Raw genomic sequence first — 19,385 nt, forward strand, 5'->3', positions numbered from 1 at the left:
TTGCAAAAACGGTTCGATAGGGTTTTGGTATTTAATCGGTAGGAAAACGGTTTAAACACAGTATTTAGTGTGGTACAATTTTGGTACGAATTAATCCATGCCACTTTTGTTATTTGTTCATTAAGATCCTAATAAAGTTGCGATCAAATAATCGATAGAATTTGATATCAATAAAAACAAATTAAATAAATCCAATTAATAGAGACAAAATAAGTAAATCTAATAAGAAGAGTGAAGAAAAATAAAAAAATTGAAATAGGAAAGTAGGGTTAGGGTAAAGGTAAAGTGTTTAAATTGTAAAATTATATTTATATTTTTTAATTTGATTAGGTATGGTTTTGGTACATATGAAATTCGATTTCGTTACATATAGTACTGAATTTTGAGCGATGTGGTTTTAGACAGCATGATTTGATACTATTAAACGGTTTCAGAACAAATTGATATCCTTACGCACATGAGGGTGTTCGCGGTTCACCCTATTCATGTTCATATCCAAAGTACGGACCCGAATCTAGTCCGTCCCGATAAAATCGAGAGGCGAAAAGACAAAAAGATAAAGAAAAAAGAAAAAAGAAAATATAAATGTAAATTAAAGTGATATCGATTTCGCCAGAGGGTGCAAATACTCAAAAGACTCAAAACCCTCGAAAGCCCAAACCTCCCGCTAGAAAATGGTTGGAGCTGAGTTTAGTAGGATTTTACGATTTGCCAACTGAGTTTCAGTGTTTCTACTGCGGCTTCCGCTCTTCTTCTTCTGCGTTCGGACACTTCCAATTTTTCTCCCCTAGGGTTTCTCCGAGGCTTCATCGCGCAGTGGTAAGTTTAAGATTCTTCGTCTGCTCAGTTGTTGTATTTATCTCTAGGGTTGTTGCATACCTATATGTGTGGCAATGGACCGACTTGCTTTTCCGATTTTTGGTTCGAGTTACGGATTATTTAAACTAAGCATGTAATGATGAAACATCGCCAAGAGCATTGCAGAGGAGTTGGGATTTATCTTGTAAACATTTTGAAATATTGTCTCTCTGATTTGCTCGCTAATATCTTTCTTTGTATTTTGGTTTGATTTGTACATTTTGAATTTTTGTTGTCTTTTATATTTGAGCGTATATATCCTAGCTACTTATTGTTAACCAGACAAATATAGGTTGAGAGTCTCTTGTGCCTTTCGATTCTGAGTTTCTTTTTTCCTGGTTGGCTTCAAGCTGTATCTTTGGCATTTTAGGTTTCGAAGATTTAGAGAATTTTGGTGGCTGGAAAAAGAAATTGGTGCCATTAAGTTTTTCGTTGTAAATCTTATTTGTCTTGCGTATTTGCCATCCGATTGGAGCAGAAGCTGTTACTCTTAAGTCTTGATTAGTATATTTTTTTACTTCTCTTTTAACAGTGTCTCATTGTTCAAATCAGTTTTTATGCCATGTTAGGATCTCTAATTTTGTAAATTGTGTTGCTAATTTTCTAATCGCCTTTATATTTCAATTGAAGAGTGTGCTGCCTCCCTTTTTTTATTTCCATCTGTTGGATCTCTTCACTGCACTTTAATTATCCTCATTTGGGCATTTAAGATTTTGCTTTACTGGGCTTACTTTGCTACCTGTTTTATGTTTGTAGGTTTCAAGTTTCCCTAGGATTTTGCTTTTAATTTGGCTCAAACAGTGAAGATGGTGAGAACTAATGGAAAGGGGAAAGCCCGTATCTCCAAACCAAAACGTAAAACTGAAAATGCAACTTCCAGTGCTGCAACCGTAGCAACTATGTCTGAGCCTGTAAAAACAAATGCAGATGCACAAGCTCTCGCCCTAGTTCCTACTGCTGAAGAGAATAAAGAAGAGATTAAGGGGGAAGAGGTAAAGGAAGAAGAACCAAAAGAAACAACAAGTCAGTCAATGAAGAAGTCGAAGAAGAGAAATAGAAACAGAAGGAAGACAAAAAATGGTGTAGAGAATGCAGTTGTTAAAGATGCTGCTAAGCCAGAAAATTCAGATGGAGATAAGGGTAAAAAGAAGGCTGAGAGCATGGGAATGGTTTTTATGTGCAATTCCAAGACTAAGAAAGATTGCTACCAGTACAAGGTTCTGGGGCTGCCTGCTAGCAAGAAGGATATGGTTGCTGAAATATATAAAGGCATGAGGCTGTTTTTGTTTGATGTCGATCTGAAGCTGATGTACGGGATCTATAAGGCTGCTGGGCGTGGAGGTTATAATCTTGAACCAAAGGCTTTCAAATCAGCGTTCCCTTCTCAGGTCAGTTGTGGTCCCTTCTTTATTTTGATTCATGATGCCCATTGATGAATCTAAGAACGTTCTACCAAGGGTCCACTAGTGTCTGCTTCTTGTTCATATGTACCTCAATGCCAGTCACTGGTGTACATGCTGCATGGTCACCCTTTTTAGGATTTTTGTGATATCCGCACAGGCACAGTTTTGCGACACCTGTTATACATTTAATCCAACAATTATTAATAAAGGCAATATGATAATTAAATTGATTTATTCATTATTTATTTATTATTATTTTTGAAATTTAGAAAACTTCCTTAGGAATTATTGAATTTACCATATAAGAGTATAAGACTCAAAACCCTAGCAATCGTCTGAGTTGTGCAGGTCTGCCCAGACAGATCTGTAAACTAAGTTTGATTAATTGGTTTGCTAAACGGCTTTCCTTGCGTTCCTCTGCAACTGCGGTTCAATTGAAAACGGAGATGGGATTTGAGGATGAAGATGGATTTTCGTGTTGGTCCCCCCCTCCCTTTTTATCATTATAATGTGTGAAACATAAGGAGGAAGTTCATGGTTTTTCAAAACTTAAAATGCTTTGAAACTGATGCTATTCCTTCTTCCTTTTCTTAAGCATCCGTCTCTCTGAGTACACGATTTGTGGTAAAGATCCCATCCTTTCTAGTAATTCTCGACCAAATCTTTCTTCATCTCCTCCATCACTCAACCAGTTTATCCTCTTGGACAGCAGAAAAAGCCTTCTTCTCTGTAAACTTAGTTACCCGCTTTGACCTCATCGTCAGCTTCACAAGGTTTCCTTCTAGGTACCTAGAAAGAAAAGGATGAGCAGCACCTTTGCTTCTACTGCTTCCATGATTTCTGCTGACAAATTGCTTCGTAAAGACCTAATCTGTCTGATGAAACTCTCGTCTAACTTGCAGAGGACTCAATCTCAGGACTGTTGCTGGATCTACAAAATGACAAAAGATATAAAATTTGGGAAAGATGAGTCAGAGATAGTTAGATCTCCACACTGGAGGAGGCTTGGGTTTTGTTGAATCTGAATCGTCTTTTGGAAGTTTGGTCTTTTTTTTGCAAATCTTTAAATTAAGGGCTTGTAATTGTAAATTATAAAGAATCATAAGAACCGTTGGATTAAACCGTGACAGGTGTCAGATTACTGGGCCTGCATGGATACCCATGAACAAAAATCCCCCTTTTTAATCTATTGGCACTAGTGAGCAGACTTGGCTCACTTGAAATCTGTTGTAATTGATGTTGCTAGTTGTCACAACTTTTTCATGCTGCAGATTATAAGTTTTTAGAGATGATTACAAATCTGATGGTGTTGTTTCCTTGTTAAAGTTTGTTTGCAAGTTTATTAAGTTTAATTTGGTAGGTAGCTAGGTGTTTTCTCCTAATAATTTGTATTAGGATGAAATCATATATTTGAAATAGTTGAGTTGTGGTTTGAGTAGGTGATTTCATCTCTACCTCATCCCAACTCTGAAATGTCACAAAGTTTCACCTCCCCTAACAGGCACTTTGCCTGGTACTGTCGTTCTCTTGCACCCTAGCCTCTATGCATTATTTTCACAGTCATAACTCCGTGTCTTGATTTCTAGGCTTAACAAGTTACTTGACTAGCATATTGAAATTAAAGTTTTATATTGATCCAAAACCTTGTGTGTCCCAAGATCTTTGAGGTCTTGAGACTTGACCTCTTCTAGCAGTGCTATAACAAATTCATTTTTGAAGTTTATTGCTTATAATTGATCAAGTTCATCCATCTTCACTAAAGAATGCACGACTTGTCCTTCTACGACAACAACAAAAAAACCAGTTCCCAACTAAATGGGGTCGGTTACATGGATTCTTGCCCTCCAATCAATTTTGTTTGAGGTCATGCCAGATACAAGGCCTTAGGTATGCACATCCTTTCTCACCACTTCTCTTAAGGTTATCTTAGGTCTGCCCTTGCTTCTCCTAGTTCCTTCAATTTGGATTATATCACTTCTCTGTATAGAGGGCATTTATAGGCCTCCGTTGAACGTGGCCGTGCCACTTCACACGACTTTTTCGTAGCTTATCACTTATGGGAGCAACACCTAGACCAACTCTAATATGATCATTCATTATCTTATCTTTCCTAGTTTTGCCACTCATCCATCTTAGCATCCTCATTTTTGCTACACTGAGTTTATCTACATGATTCCTTTTAACAACCCAACACTTTGCACCGTACATCATAGTTGGTCGAATGATGATCCTATAGAATTTTCCTTTAAGTTCTAATGGAATACGTCAATCAAATAAGACCTTGAACGAGTTGTCCTTCTTTGATTCAATATTTGGATCCACTCATTGCAATTGCTGGTGTGAAAGCTAACTCTGTTGTAAAGTTCCTTGTTGGTTACAAAAGGCAATTGCTTAGTGATTTTTGCATTAGTACCTTTGTTAGAAGTTGTGCTATGTGAAGGACTGAAGGGATACCAAGTGTATCATGGGGTACACTTTGTCATGTACACATGCTGGTTGTATCTACTGGCTTGCCTCGTTCTCCTTTGCTTGGTTGATAAGCAAGACTATATCTAGGATAGTTTTGTCTTCAGAAAAATTCCTTCTTGCAGACACTTTTCTGTAACCAGTTTAAGAAAGACATCTCAAACTGATCTTTGACCAAATATTGTAAATAAGTGGGAGACTGGCTGTCTTGCATACACAAATCTCTACTCTACACCTTCTCCTCGCCATCGTCTCTCTCATTTGTTTAGTCTCTTCTTCTGTTTTTGGGTTTCGAAACATCTGCACTGTAACGTGATATCCGAGCCATAAACATTAGCGGTTTGAGATTTGTTTCAAGGTTTTCTCGTTTGGGGTAAAACCTATTTCATATAAGTTGAACTAGGATTCTGATGAAGATTGATGAATTTACATGATGTCGCAACTGATAGGGATTCACCTTGTTGCTACTGTAGTCTGATGATAAATTTGCTTGTGGATTATACTTGTTATGCTACAATGGTTGACTGCTCATCCTTGACTGCCAAAATTTAATATTCAGAAGAGACAACTGTTCTGCTAATGTTAAAGTATTTTGTTGTTTCACGAGTATCATAATTTGTTTGGGTTCCATTATATATGCTACATCTTGCTATTGACATGTTGATGATGGTAGTTGAAGTAGAAGATATGGCTGCCTATGCTTTGATTTATAATTTTTGGAGTTGGTCTCTAGTATGGTTGTGCTTCTTATTTGTGATATCGATTCCTCACATCTATGCTTCACCTCTTGGTCCAAGGTTTCTGGAAGTTCTTCGCTCACTATTGCTTCATGCTTTAGTTTGCTTCCTACTTGTGCTATCCCTTCCTTGATGCTGCTTCATTGGTGCTTTTTTTTTTCTTCTTTCCCTCAGCCACTTCATTACCCAACTTGAGGTTGAAGAAAACTCATGGTTTTTTTCTTTTTCTTTTTTCCAATGCCTCTTACATAGTTCATAGTAACCATACTGCATTTTACCTCCCTACTTGGTCCCTAGTAACACATATTATCGTTTACTTATCTACTCGGTCTGCAATAACCCCATATTGCCTTTTACCTACCCATATTTTTACTTGCTATTTGCCTTTTTGTGAAGAGCTTATGTGCAGATATTGGAGCTGCACATTTATCCACTTGTGTAGACATTGGATCTACTTATACTAAAAGACTTTGAATGGATTTAGATTGATATATGTAGAATGGGGGTACAAGGGCTGCTTATGGAATTGGTTTTAATTATTCAAAATTTTCCTTTCCTTCCCATTCTCTTCCTCTTGATTGAACCATGGTTTAATTGGGTTGGTCTGGGGTTGATTTAAGTTGTTATGCGATGATATAAGTCTCCTGATCCCCTTTTTAGTAACTTTTGTTTTAAATTAGCTTTTGGCATACCATACAGAAGTTGAGTGCTTTAGGGGTTATTCCTGTATCTATATGGAATTGGCTTGCATGGTTCTCAAGAAGACAAGGTGAGGCTAGGCGATAGAGGGCAACAAAAACCAAGGTGAGACCAAGCAAGGCAACTCGACCTAAAAATGGGCCCAGGCACCTAGATGCGCCTAGGCAGACACTTTGACAACCATGTTGACTTGCATTGGGCCAAATGAGTCCCCTATTTGACATCCCCAACATGGAGATGAAAGGTCGACTTGGGTATTGAAAACTTCTGCTGATTGCATGAGCTTTTTGCTGCTGCTGCTGCTGCCACCACTGTTGTCTTCTCCATCCTGCGAATGGTGTCTTGTGATGTAACCAAGGGTGTGGGTTAACCTCCAGGACCCTCTTAAAGTGAATTAGCTAACAAACAAATAGTCCTTGGAAGGTTTTATCTCAGTTTTGGTTACCCTTGGGACAATTGAACTGAGAAAAAAGGTTATGGAAGGGATGGGGAAGCTTAGGGCTTAACAAATATAGTTGGGAATGGATTTTTAACCAGATAGGGTTTTGGGATACCCAAGGGTACGCAAGGATGGGATGGACATGGCTGTGGTCTTTGGTATGTAGCTAGGGGACGGTAAGGTCGTAAGGGTTAACATGGGTATGGTTTGAGATACCCAGACATACCTTAGGTAGGATGTGGGGAAGGGAAATTAGAAGTAAGGTGTTTTGCAATGGGAAAGGAAGGGCAAACATAAGGCAAGGAAGACCTTGAGGATTTAATACAGGATCAAAATTCAGATGGAATGGGGATGGGGGGCAGCGGTTAGGGAAAAGGGATGGTGGAAGCTTGTGGTTAGGAAGGGAGGGGTTCTTAGTTGATTCTTGCTGAATTCTTGAACGAATCTTGGGAGTTTTTCAAGAATCATGATTCCCTCTACTTTCTTTCCTCTCTTTTCCTTCTTTCTTTTCTTTCTCTGTTTCAGATCTGCGACAAGTATAGGGGAGGAAAAAAAATAGAGGGGAGAGGGGAAGGTCTGCTGCAAGAAAGAGAAGATGGGGGAAGGTGGAGGATCTGCTGCTGCAAGGTTCTGGCAAAGGGAAGGGCCTGTGATGGGAAAAGGCTGCTGTAATTCCAGAATTTGGGTTAGGGAGGTGGGCAGGTCTGGCGCAAGTTTTAGGGTAGGGGATTAGGGGCTTTGGATGTGTACTTGCTTGATGGAGAAAGTCTCTTGCAGAACCTTCTTGTATTTGTATGCTAGAATTTATTGAAGAGCCACAGAAATCCTTCCATGGAAGCTGCCTCAGGGAAGAAGATGAAGATGAGGATGAAGAAACTTGAGAAATTTCAAGAACTGGAAACGCTCCTCAGCCCAGGCTGCAGGGTTTCTTCTCCATGACCCAAGCCTCTGATTTCCTTAAAACTCTGAACTGATTTCATTCGATAAGAAGAGGGGCTATTTATAACCTTACAATTTGAAATAAATCCTAAGTGGACTCAACTTACTAACTCAACTGGGGGAATCCTATTTAGGATAGGATTCACATTACAACTCCATCTCTAAATAATAATTATAAAGACTCTTTAAATGAGAGTTCAAAAAAAAAAGCAATTGTGGAAATAAAGTACACCTATTAATCAGTTTTTCCTACTTGAAAGTTGGACTATAAATTGTATTCCTACTCAGATATGGACTCTTTAATAACTTGAAAAAAACAAACCCAAACAGAAAAATAAATGTAGATCTATGACCCTTGGATTAGGGGGATTCGAACCAGACCTGGGAAAAGGACTAAAGTACACCTGGGGTATTCGGCCAGCTTTAGAATGGGCTTTTGGGCCCAACCCTGGTTACATCAGCTGGCGAGTAATATCCACTTGTCTTGGTGTGTAGTATCCAAGAGGACTTCTTGGCGAGTTCTAGTTGCTAAAGCCTGATTTTTTGAGTAACATCTTGATCTCGTTTCCATCATCTTTATCTACTCCCACCCTTTTCTTTTTTTTCATATTCACAGATAAGTTACAGATATGATCTAACCCTAGAAACCGTTCATTATTCAGTTTTAGCCTTTTCACCAATCAGAATCCATAAAGTATCCCACGATACCATACGATACTAACCGATACGTATCCATATTTGACCCAACCGATACGATACATCTTGATTCATCTCTCCATTAAATTACACTAAAATACATTAGCCAGAGCGATACAATACTCAATACAGGACGATACGTCTCTTAAAATCACCTAATTGATACGATACTCGATACCGATACTTTAAACCTTGTCAGAATCCTTCCATAGGGAATGATTTACCCCCTCAATCGCCATTTTGTTCTCTGATTCAGCTTTAGTTCTATCAATTAAATCTGATTCCCAAATTTCGGTTTCCACCCACAGTTTAAGATGTCAAAAAGTACCCTAACGAGAGTGCAAGATCCAGGTTTTGTGGTCTTCTAGGTTTGGTTTGTGAGTTCAAGCTTCGAATCTATTATTGGTAAAATAATTCCCCAATTAGCCATCAGAATGATTCTTTTTTCCTTTGATACTTAGGGTTTTGAATCAAGAATATATCTTGATCTGAATTTGGGGGGATTCAATGATCTGGTTGAATTTTTCAGTTGATTGTTCTTACAGATTTCTAATTATTTGACGAGTCGGTTTCATCCATTCGAATGAAGGCGATAATTTTTATATGAATATAAACTGATTCTTGTAGATGAGTTCCATCATGAAGAGTATGCAATAGGTAGTTATCTTTCCAGTCGAAATATACATAGTTTTCCATTGATATGAAACTAGGTGTCCCCAACAAGTTGCGGAAAGGGTGGCTGCATGCCTTCTAAAGAGACTACATATTTTCTATCGAAAATACTAGTGGAGAGGATGCTTGTACTGATAATAGAGTTCTGACATCATGTGATAATATCAAAATAAGTCAACCAGTACTAACAGCAAGGGGGAGGAGAATAAGAAGGGAAAAGAGAGAGGGATGACCAGTGCTGCTATAGAAGCAAGAGTGCTAACAATCATAGTTCGAGGCATGTGGAGATCTCCATTTTTTGAGACCTCAAGATGAGATCTTATGTAAATCAATCAGTCTTTATAAATACCCACAAGTTGTTTAGCTCATCTATAACAAATATCTATTGATTTTGAAGCTAATATTGAAGCAAGGTGAGTGCTCTTCCCAAACTTTATTTTTTTCAAAAACTATGTTCCACACTGATGCTGGGGTAATGTGAACCTGATCCATGGCCAAAATAGGGCCTAGGGTTGCTTCCCTAAACCCTATGGCCCTTTAGTATCAGCAGGGTATTTTGGCAATCTTGCTATTTTTCGATCGAGTCCACTTCAGGTTTAGTTGGGTGCAGCGTGTTTTTGGGGCCCTGGATCTACTTATATTTTGAATTCCTAAGCATGGTACAAAATTCGGTTGAAATGTGCGAAATTTCGCATTTTGGAAAATGCGAAGCGAAACTCATGAGGACCGAAAAAAAGTCCTCAGTTTCGTCGAAACTTGTTGAAACCTCGAAACCTGTCGAAACTTGGTTCAACCCAGTTGGACCAGCTGGTTCATGAGAAAAAAATTCCCAAATTTCGTGGGAAACTTGGGAAATTTCGTGGAAACCTGGGAAATTTCGTGGAAACTTGTGACTTTTTCCTGTAAGTTTTGTAGCTTTCCCAAATTTTCAAAATTTTTGTTTATTTCATGTTTTCCCAAATACCACGACAAATACCCCCTCCATCAGGACTTCCCTATCCAAAGTGCGTATTCCCTCAGGCTGGTTATCTTAAGCATGTTGATGACCTGACTCATAATGTTACAGTTGTCGATTTACTTTGACAAACATAGGCATAAAATGTCATGGGATGTCTATGTTCGTTGGTTGGAGGAGAGGATGTTACAGGTATAGTACCACTCAGCTCATAGGATGAATCCACTCTTGGCACTCCTCTTAGCACTAAGTTATATTTTCCTTTTATTGTCAACTATTTTGAAGTTAGAAATTATATATTGAATGTTATTTGCTTAAGTAGTTAAGTTTATAATGTATTTTTCGGACAACTCTACATTGATGTTATATACATTGAATGACGTATCTACATTGATTTTTTTAGCAAAATACAACCAATGTGTTCTTTATACTCTAATTAGCTTAAATACAGAATCCCACCCCAAAATACTCTCTAAAACTTGTCGAAACTTGTACGGAAAAGTCCTCGGTTTCCTCGAAATTTTCCAAGTTTCCACATAAGTTTTCCATTTTCACCCGGTTGAAACTTGAGTTTCCCTCGAATTTTTTACCATGTTCCTAAGTAGTGAAGGAGTCCTCTAGTTTTGTTCTACTTTTTCTAAGGATTCCACATCTGCTCTTACATTTCAATTTGGACTCTTCTAGAGTGAGATATAGAGGATCGTTGAGTGAGTAAGAGTCTAGTCAAATAGGAGTTTCAATTTGAATTGTTTTCTAAATTAGAGACATAGTATGAGTTCCTTCTGAAGGCTATCCTCATGATGTTGTAATCAGCAGATGTTATGATTAATAAAATTGGTTGAGAGTTGAAGGAGCAACTGATGGAGTTGTGGGTTCCCTAGGGGGACTTGGCGGCAGCCTTAGAAGAGAGTTTTGCAGGAATTTCGAATTTTCAGTTTCCATATTCATCCACAAGTAAGTACCAAGTCCCCACCCCAATCGCAGCCCTTTTCCTCTTCTACCTCACTTTGGCAGCCCTTCCCTACTCCTCCCTAGCCATAATCCTGCTTTCCAGCCCCCTTTTCCCCCATCACATTTTTTCCAATCCCCTACCCAACCCTGCGGCAGCATCTTAGACTCCCCAACCGTAAACCTAAACCCCCTACATTGAAAAAAACACACACACAAACACTTGGCTTAAACCCTAGACTTCCCCCTACCCAAGACCCAACCCTATTAGGAGATTAGAATCCCCTTCCTAACCCTACCTTCAAACCTAGGTTTCAACGCATTCCCTCCTCCTAAACCCCAGGATTTTCTGCAATTCATCTTCTTCTTTAGAAAATCCTAAACCCCAAAGACCTTAAAACCCGAAATCTTTTAACCAATCAGCCGAACTCTCCCTTTTAGAATAAGCATCCCTGTCATTCCTTGAACACTAGCCCTAACCCTAGCCCCAATCCAAATCCTAGTTCCCTTAAAGCCCTAAAATCTAAAACCCTAAACTTGAATATTCAGATCTGAATTCAACTGTACATCAAGGTTTCAAGCTTGAGTTACAAAAACTGTCTTCTAAACCCCTAGCCAAACTTGCCCTACCCGATTATCAACCGTAAAACTTCTGAAACACACCTATTCCTTCAATCGTGGGGCACCTTAAACCCTAATAGATGGTTGATTCTCTTGAAGAGGATTCTGAGGGTGGACCTAGACCTAGGGCTTGCATCAATCTATTAAACCCTGGATCCTGGTTCACATCAAGTAGTGTTGGTGGAGCAGACATTGGAGGAGCTGTTTAGTCATTGATTTGACTCTTGTACTCTCACGGCGCAATTTAAAGTACACCGATGTTGTAATGTGAAATTGTAATGCATATTCACTCCTTCAACGTAATGGTTTCAAAGTTAGGGCCGAGTAAGAACTCGTATATACAAGGCCACCACTAGAAGGCCTAAAATAGGCTAAATACCAAATTCCAGCCCTAGCTGTGCCCTAATACCTGCCAAGATGGGCTGTCGAGTTGGATCGAGTTGAACGAGGATTTTTTCAAAATCTTGGTTTCTTGAGGGATCGAGATCTCTATCACTCTCAAGTTGGACTGAGTTGATTGAGGAGTTTTTGCTAGATCTCAGCCGAGATCTTGGGTTCTTGAGGGACCGAGATCTCTATCGAGAGCAAGATCTCAAACCATGCTAATAGTATCATCCCTTCGACCTTACTTTATAAATAATAAAACAGATTATGAATAGGAATAGAGGGTTTACAAAAGCATAGAAGGAATAGTGTAGACTAACTTTGATGGAGTAACTACTACCAATGTCTATCACCCAAGGCAGATCGCTATAGGAACACACTGCTTATTGTTGTTATGTACACCTACATTGAAATGGCTAATATATCGCCATTCAACATACTTATACGCCCTCCGTCAGTTTCCACTCTGTTTTGTCAATTAAACATTCAAAGTTGCTACTGACGCTGTAGTTTAGCTGAGGAGTAGACATAACAATAGAATTTTGTCTCGAGGCTCCATGGTTCTGGATATTTTCCACTGAAAGCTTGGGAAATTGTGAATCCAGATGAAGCTTGTCAATCTTATTCCAGGAACCGGAGAAGTCTGATTCTGCAGCATCCCGGCATCATCGTAAGACACTGCTAGGCATTGTGAAAAACCACACTCCCTTTGCTGTTTACAGATGACTTCAATCACATTCTGTGATCTGCACTACTGGAATTTTACTATGCAAGTCAGTTATTATAAGTGGAATCTCATCAATGCAGGTTCGTTTCACTGTCTTGGATGATTGCTTGCCCTTGCCTGAGGAGAAGTTCAAAAAAGTCATCAAGGATAACTACTATGGGAAGAACAAATTCAACTCCCAGCTGAACTCTGAGCAGGTCATTTTCTGTTTTCCTTTTGTCTGTCACTTCTCATTGCTGCTACTATTTCCAGAATTTAAAGGATGGATGACCAGAATAGGGGCCATCCATTGCTGAAAAATTCTTACCTTGAGCAGTCTCATGGTATGTTGGTCAATAGGTGAAAAACTTGTGCAAGCTTTTCCTAGCTTCCAACACAAAGTCAAAACGAGCTGGAAGAACTAGCAGACGAGAAACCCGTGCTGTCGGAGAAAGGGACAGAAGTAGGTGGCCAAGTGAAGATGATATGAGGCGCTCTCCATTGGGTCGAAACTTGGCATACCTGGAGGCTCCGCGCATGTATGAAAGAGAAGTATTTCCATCACCAGAACGGAGCAGAAGTAGGTGGGTAGGTCATGACAGGCATTCTCCTCCTTTGGGTGTGAGCTCACTGTATCCAGACGCCCCTAGAATGTACGAGAGGGAAGCACTTAGATTACCAGAACGGGACAGAAGTGGGTGGAGAAGCCTAGATGGAGTGAGGCATTCCCCATTGGCTCGGAGCTCACTGTACCTGGAGGCTTCCAGTGGGTACGAGAGAGAAGCATATCCGCCTCCAGCATTGCCACCGCCTTCACGGCTGCCACCACCGCATCCCTATGCCTCTGAGAGGCCTTTGGATATGGATTACTATAGGAGGGACGCACTTCCTGAGCATCATGGTCACCAGGTCTTTGACTTGGAGCCTAGACGTCGGGATATTACTGAATACCGTGAGGGTTACAGCACTTACAGGCAGCCTTCGCTCGCTGATCCAGTGTATTCTGTGGCCCCAGCACCTCGGTATCAGCTTGTTGCTCCACCCTCCCAACCTCCCCTATATCGTTACTAGGGTCTGCACTTTTGAGGAGGGAAAACTTTGTACTGTTAATTGTTTTTAGATTTGATTTCTATACTATTGTTGGTTTCTTTGATTAAGCTCAACTTGCTGGATTATCTGGGCTAGCAGCATGAGCTCGAAATACCATAGTTCGACCTCACCTTATGTTTTAACGATTTTTTTAATATTATGGAATCGAATTTAGACAAAGTTATTGTTGATGTGAGATACTCAGGTTTGGATGTTGGTGCGGTTTCCGGTTGGAATTGAGGTCAGGGACTACGATATACATAATTATGTGTATACATATCAAGATACGTATTACATAGATATTACCTCTAGGGTAAACCTGTATATTTTAATATTATATCTTCAAAAAATATAAAGCAGGAATGTCGTAGTACAACATTTTTATACAGTATACAATAACTATAATGGATAGGGGTAGAAAGGTTCATGTATTTGGGATTTTTGTTTGCTGCAGCCAGCAATGAGCTGTTGTGATATCGCCACCTATGCAATGATATATCCAACGGTTCTAATTGAAACAGGGACTTTAAGTGTATAGAATTATAGATTTCAAATTTACAAGAATATGCCCTTGGATTGGATTTTGCGCTCTTGTGAGACTGTCTCTGAGGAAGAAATTCACTTCCATCCATGGTTGTTAAAATGGTGTCTTCCTCCAAAAATCTGCTTCAGCCACTTTAAAGTTTTGGGTCCTTCATTTGAGGTTTTCGAAGGTTTTCATGGATGGGAGCAAATTTTTTCCTCAAAGATAGTCTCATAACGGCTAGCACCCAATCTAGGGACCTATGTGTGTAAATTTGAAATATATAATTTCAAAAAAGTAAAATAAAAATATTTAATTTACACTTGAGTCCCCGCACTTTTTATTTACAACTGTTGGATGTATTATTGTACATGTGGTGACATCACAACGGCTAGCAGCAGCAGATAAAATTCCATATATACATTTCTACTATACTATCAAATCTCATAGACTAATGAGTATAGTATGCATTTATCATTTAAGACGAGGAATTTGGATATCTTTCATTTTTTCATTGTTGATAAAGAATTGAGAAGTTAAGTTTCATTTAAACTAATTATTTTGACTGCTTAAGGCAAAAATTTCAATAATGAATTTATAGAGGAAGTTTTGAAAAGAGATGGACCTGAAGTTTGAGAGAGAGGTAGCTTCATGCCACTAGTGGATGAGCCAAAGAAATGTTTGGTTTATGAAGGCAAGCTGAGGAAGAAACTCCTAATGGCTCAAAAATGGGGCTTCGTCTATGAAGTCCCGAGAAGCCAAGAAGAAACCTGTGACGTGACGAATCCATTAAGGCCCAGAGCATGGCTAAATTTATGAGTGGATGGCCGCTAGGATTTTAGGGGCTTGGGGGAGGGAATTAAGGAGGGAGGGGTAGGTTAATTTATCGATCAACTGGGGATGGGAGAGGGAGAGGGGGAGGGGGGGGGGGTGGACAGAAAAAAAGAGATTGTTTCTTGCTTGAAAGCTGATAGGGTCAAGTCACATGAGAGGGATTTTTCTCCCAAAGCTAGGGATGGGTCAAGGGGGTCCACCCCTAGAGAAGGGATTGCAGTCCAGTAAAGTCAGCATAGCAGGAGCAAACTCAAGAGGAGAGGTTTCCGAAGATTTGACGTTTTGTTTAGTGTTGCAAACCTTCAAGGTGAAAGCAACTAGGAGAAGAGAGAAGTAATCAACTGATTCATCCCGAGCAATCCAAATGGGGAGGAGAAAGGAGGGACCAGAAGACACATGTCAAAGACTCAAAGTACTTGAAGAGCTTGGGTTCGAGCGGGATAGAGACCGGATATGAAGATGGCAAGGGAAGTGGTCGAGTAGGGAGGAGGGTATGCTTCAAGCAGCCCCTCTGAGCCTTGAAAAGGATAGGCTTCTACCTTCTCCAGAAACCTTTTAATCTTTGGGTCAAACCGTCAAACACAAAATCAACCGACCGCAGATTCTTCCACAATTTCTTCATTCATCTTCTTCCCTTTCTTCGCCAACTTGAACTTTATAGTTTATTTCCTTTTTCCTTGTCTTTCTTCCTAGACGGGTCTGCAAACAGAATGTTGAGACCAAGATCATCTTCTACTTCAGTTACCTTTTTTCATCTTTTATTTTTTCCTTCCATTTTTTTCGTGAGTTTTCGTCTCACGAACACTTTCTTCTACTTTTTTTGAAGAAGAAGCACCTTTAATTTCTTGGGATACCACATTTTGGTTGGCTGTTCTATTTTCCACTTGAGACATTGGGTACGTGCCCCCAGTAGGATGGGAGCCGTAATCAAATCAGAGTAGAACCCGGTTGGACCTAGAACCGGATTTTTTGGGCCAACCGGAGGCCCATGCAAAATACGGTACTCGATTTCATGCATGATTTTCCCTCACCGAGTGCAGAATATCAGTAATTCTTACTAAACTTTCACAGAGAAACTTTCACCCTCAAAGCTCCTTATCTTCGTGTTTCACTGGTTTGTTTATTTTGAACATGATCTTGACTCTTGCCACATCCTTAGCAAGACCAAAGTCGCTTGAGTTCATCTGTCCGTGGAATACCTTACCAAGGCTTGAAGCTGTATGAAGGACCGGCTCAAACGCATAGCAATCATCTATACCCGTAGCATGCCCTATCTGACATCTTCTCAGAGAAAGGCGTTCTTGGCCTACCACGGTGGACACACCTCGGCTGCCATCCTGGTGCTTATCTGAGTTGCTGGAGGATGATTTATTGCCTCCCACTATGAGGCACCTGAACATCGAAATTGCTTGGGTGCAGCACCTGCAATGAACGGTTGAGATTTCGATCTTGACTGTCCATTTCTCAAAAAGTGTTTTTACACTTTTTCGAAACGGACAGTTACGATCAAAATCTCGTGCAGCACTGAAGTTGAGCTCCCTGAAAATGCAAAGGGGTTGAAAAATAAAATTCTACTTTTTTCCCCCTTTTTCTATCAATGCTAAAGAAGAAACTTCATTAAAGTAGATATCAGTACATTTTTGTTTTGGGTAGAAGATATCAGTACATTTACATGTCATTATGTACATCAGTACGGTTTGTATTTTACATACAAAAAGAGAGTAAAGTTACAAGCATGGTAACTGAAGGAAAAAGGGATATCCTTAGCTTAGTAGTAGATTCAGCTAACTGTATAAAAAGAGGTACTAGATAGTAAGGCTAGGATGCGTGCAGTGGCATGGGTAGCATCTGTTTAAAATCCTTTGGGAGAGTTATTATAGATAATATATTATTGGTCTATGAATATTTATTTATTTATTTAAGAAGACTAAAAGGGAAGCAAAGATAAATTGAATTTTGTTAGGTTATGTTTGGTTGTCAAGAACTTGAAATTAAAGAAGAAATGAAAGAGATGAGGCACTCACAAGTTCTGGGATTTTGGAGGTTATCTGGTGCATCGTCTGTGACTCATTGGGAAGTCCTCTCTTGGTCTTCTCAATGCCGGTTAATGCCCAAAGTCCTTGTAGGTGAAGCTATGGCAGCACTCAAAAGCTTATTTGATGTGGTGGTAAATGGCTTTGTGGACGTTGTTTTGGAGATCGACAGTGAGACTTTTAACTGCTGTTGTTGAGGTCTCTATGCTGAGGATTTTCAGTTGATTCTGAGTGGCAACATGCCAACAGATCTTTATCCATTTGTTCTATTTCTGGAGAAGCTAAATTCTCTAAGCCAGGATGGCCTTGTCTGTGGCAACACAGACTGGTCTATTTCCTCTGTATGACTCGACCTATGTAATCAAAGATGCGCCCCCCACAAAACAGAAAAATGGAATTTGGCGTGTGAGTGGTAAAAACCTTAAGGGGTAAAGGTTAGGTAAGATGGGCCCGAACTTCACCTAAAGCCACTCGTTAGAATGTTGTAATTGGGCTTTAAAGCAAGACATTGGGCCCAGGAAGGTAGTATTCGGGCCAGGAATTATACAGGTGAAGGCCCAAACCATGGAAAGCCAAGAAATGGGCTGTTAAAAAGCCTAGGAAGCCACTGTGGGCCCAGTCCATTTCATTAACTCATGGTCCAGTCCGGAGTTTTCCTAAGAGATCTTCTTTATTGGGAAAATTGTTTTGGGGCCTGTGCACAGTGACAATATTGTCATTACTTCCAAACTTTTTAGTAAATTAAGTATTAGAATTGTCTTTTTTTAGTTTCATATTCTTGTCCATACCTCCTCCCCAAATATAAAATGGCTTCTAGGATACCCAACATTTGAGAAGTGATGCTGGGGTGCCTTTCTCAATCGACTGTAACTATACCAATTCTATTCCCTTCTGACACTGATTTCACTAGCTCACTCCCCATAACCCATATGCTTCCTTGCATGCCTGCTTTTGCCAAAAGCTGGTTCTAGATGAGTATTAAATATAGAACATTGAACTCTCTATCTTGCATTGTTCGGAAACGATTGATGCCACTGATCTCAATGATGAGTTACAAGTTATAATAAGGAATAGGTCAATGGGACTGAGAACTGGTGAAGGTGAAGGGGCATAAGGCTAGAGATGCAATTAGGCTGATGGAACTACAAGCGTTATTAGGTCCGATTCTTGATACAAGGTAATTGAGGTCTGGCAGCTGCTGCTACAAAATGGATTGCAGCACAATTAAGAACGTACTATTACAATGGAAGGGGTGATGATGATGGTGGATGAACGTAAAAATTAAAAATGATACTGATTTTAAATCTAACATGTTGATGATGTAGCTGAAACATCACTTTTAAAACCCAAGGTAGCTTACGTGTCTTGTTGGTAACCTAATAAAAGAGAAAATGTCCTGCCTAAAGTGTTACTTATGCCGGTTCCATTGATCCTACCCCATGCAATCTAGGGTATTATTGTTGTTGACCTACTACTGTTACTTGTGATTATTATCAATTATGATAGAAATAAATGATATGTGGTGTCGCATGGCTTTCGTCATTCAGTCATTTAACAATGGAGACGTTGGCATTGTTTCAATGGCTCATTAGGATGAGTTCATCATGCTTCTCCTTGAACTAGTTCAACAGTGATTATTGTCCCTTTTTTTAATACATATATATATCATTACAAGTGGTAGTTATGGTCGGTGGTTCTGGCAGTTGTGCTTCAAAAACAATATCCAGAGGGTGCCCTTTACAGTAGGGTCGCTCTCCTCTCATCCCCCAAGTATCATTAAAAGAAGAGTTCACAGTCTCCCCAGAAACATCCTGTGAATAAAACCTCTCTTTGGTCCCCAAAACCACACACATGCACTGACAAAGTGCGCCAAAAAAGGCGTTTGGGCAAGGATGATGGTGCATGGAAACGAAAAAGAGGCTCAAGATATGATTCCATATCTTTTGCTTGCTTGCTTGCTCACGAAACTTCTGACTTAAATTTAAAAGATGTTGCGTAAAGCTCAAAGCTGAGTAATATAGACCAAAGTAGGGAGCATAGATCTTTTGTGTTCTTGTTCATTATTTACCTCCAGGGTTCTCAATCTGTGATTGCGGTATCCATCTCTATTGAAATGCATTATATATTTTCATATAAAAAAATTGTATCTGGTTCTCCCGTAACCGAGTTTGTCTTTAGTGTGAGAGCATGCCGTGTTCCTACTCCCTTCATCTTCATGTAGTTGTAAGAAATTAGTGTAATAAATTCTCGTGTTGATTGGCTTGACTTTGTTTACCTTCCAAGACACTGCACTTAGGGAAGTATAAATCGTTTGGTTGGGATTCTTTGTCATACACCAACCATATGCACGTGCAAATTAATATTGCGTTTTAACTGAATTTAT

At 39.6% G+C, this 19,385-nt stretch overlaps 1 protein-coding gene across 1 annotated transcript; it reads left to right on the forward strand.

The window, feature by feature from the left end:
* Positions 1-617: 617 nt before the first annotated feature.
* On the forward strand, positions 618-14,945 carry LOC149027303 (uncharacterized). The gene is made up of 4 exons (XM_089161411.1): positions 618-819; positions 1,615-2,246; positions 12,625-12,741; positions 12,884-14,945. Exons 2-4 carry the CDS (start codon positions 1,665-1,667, stop codon positions 13,592-13,594), a joined length of 1,410 nt encoding a protein of 469 aa, XP_089017537.1. The 5' UTR covers positions 618-819; positions 1,615-1,664; the 3' UTR covers positions 13,595-14,945.
* The last annotated feature ends 4,440 nt before the right edge of the window (positions 14,946-19,385 follow it).

Source organism: Hakea prostrata, chromosome 1 (assembly GCF_041222555.1).
Source record: "Hakea prostrata isolate BN-2017 chromosome 1, UWA_Hpros_2, whole genome shotgun sequence".
Classification (NCBI taxonomy): Eukaryota; Viridiplantae; Streptophyta; class Magnoliopsida; order Proteales; family Proteaceae; genus Hakea; species Hakea prostrata.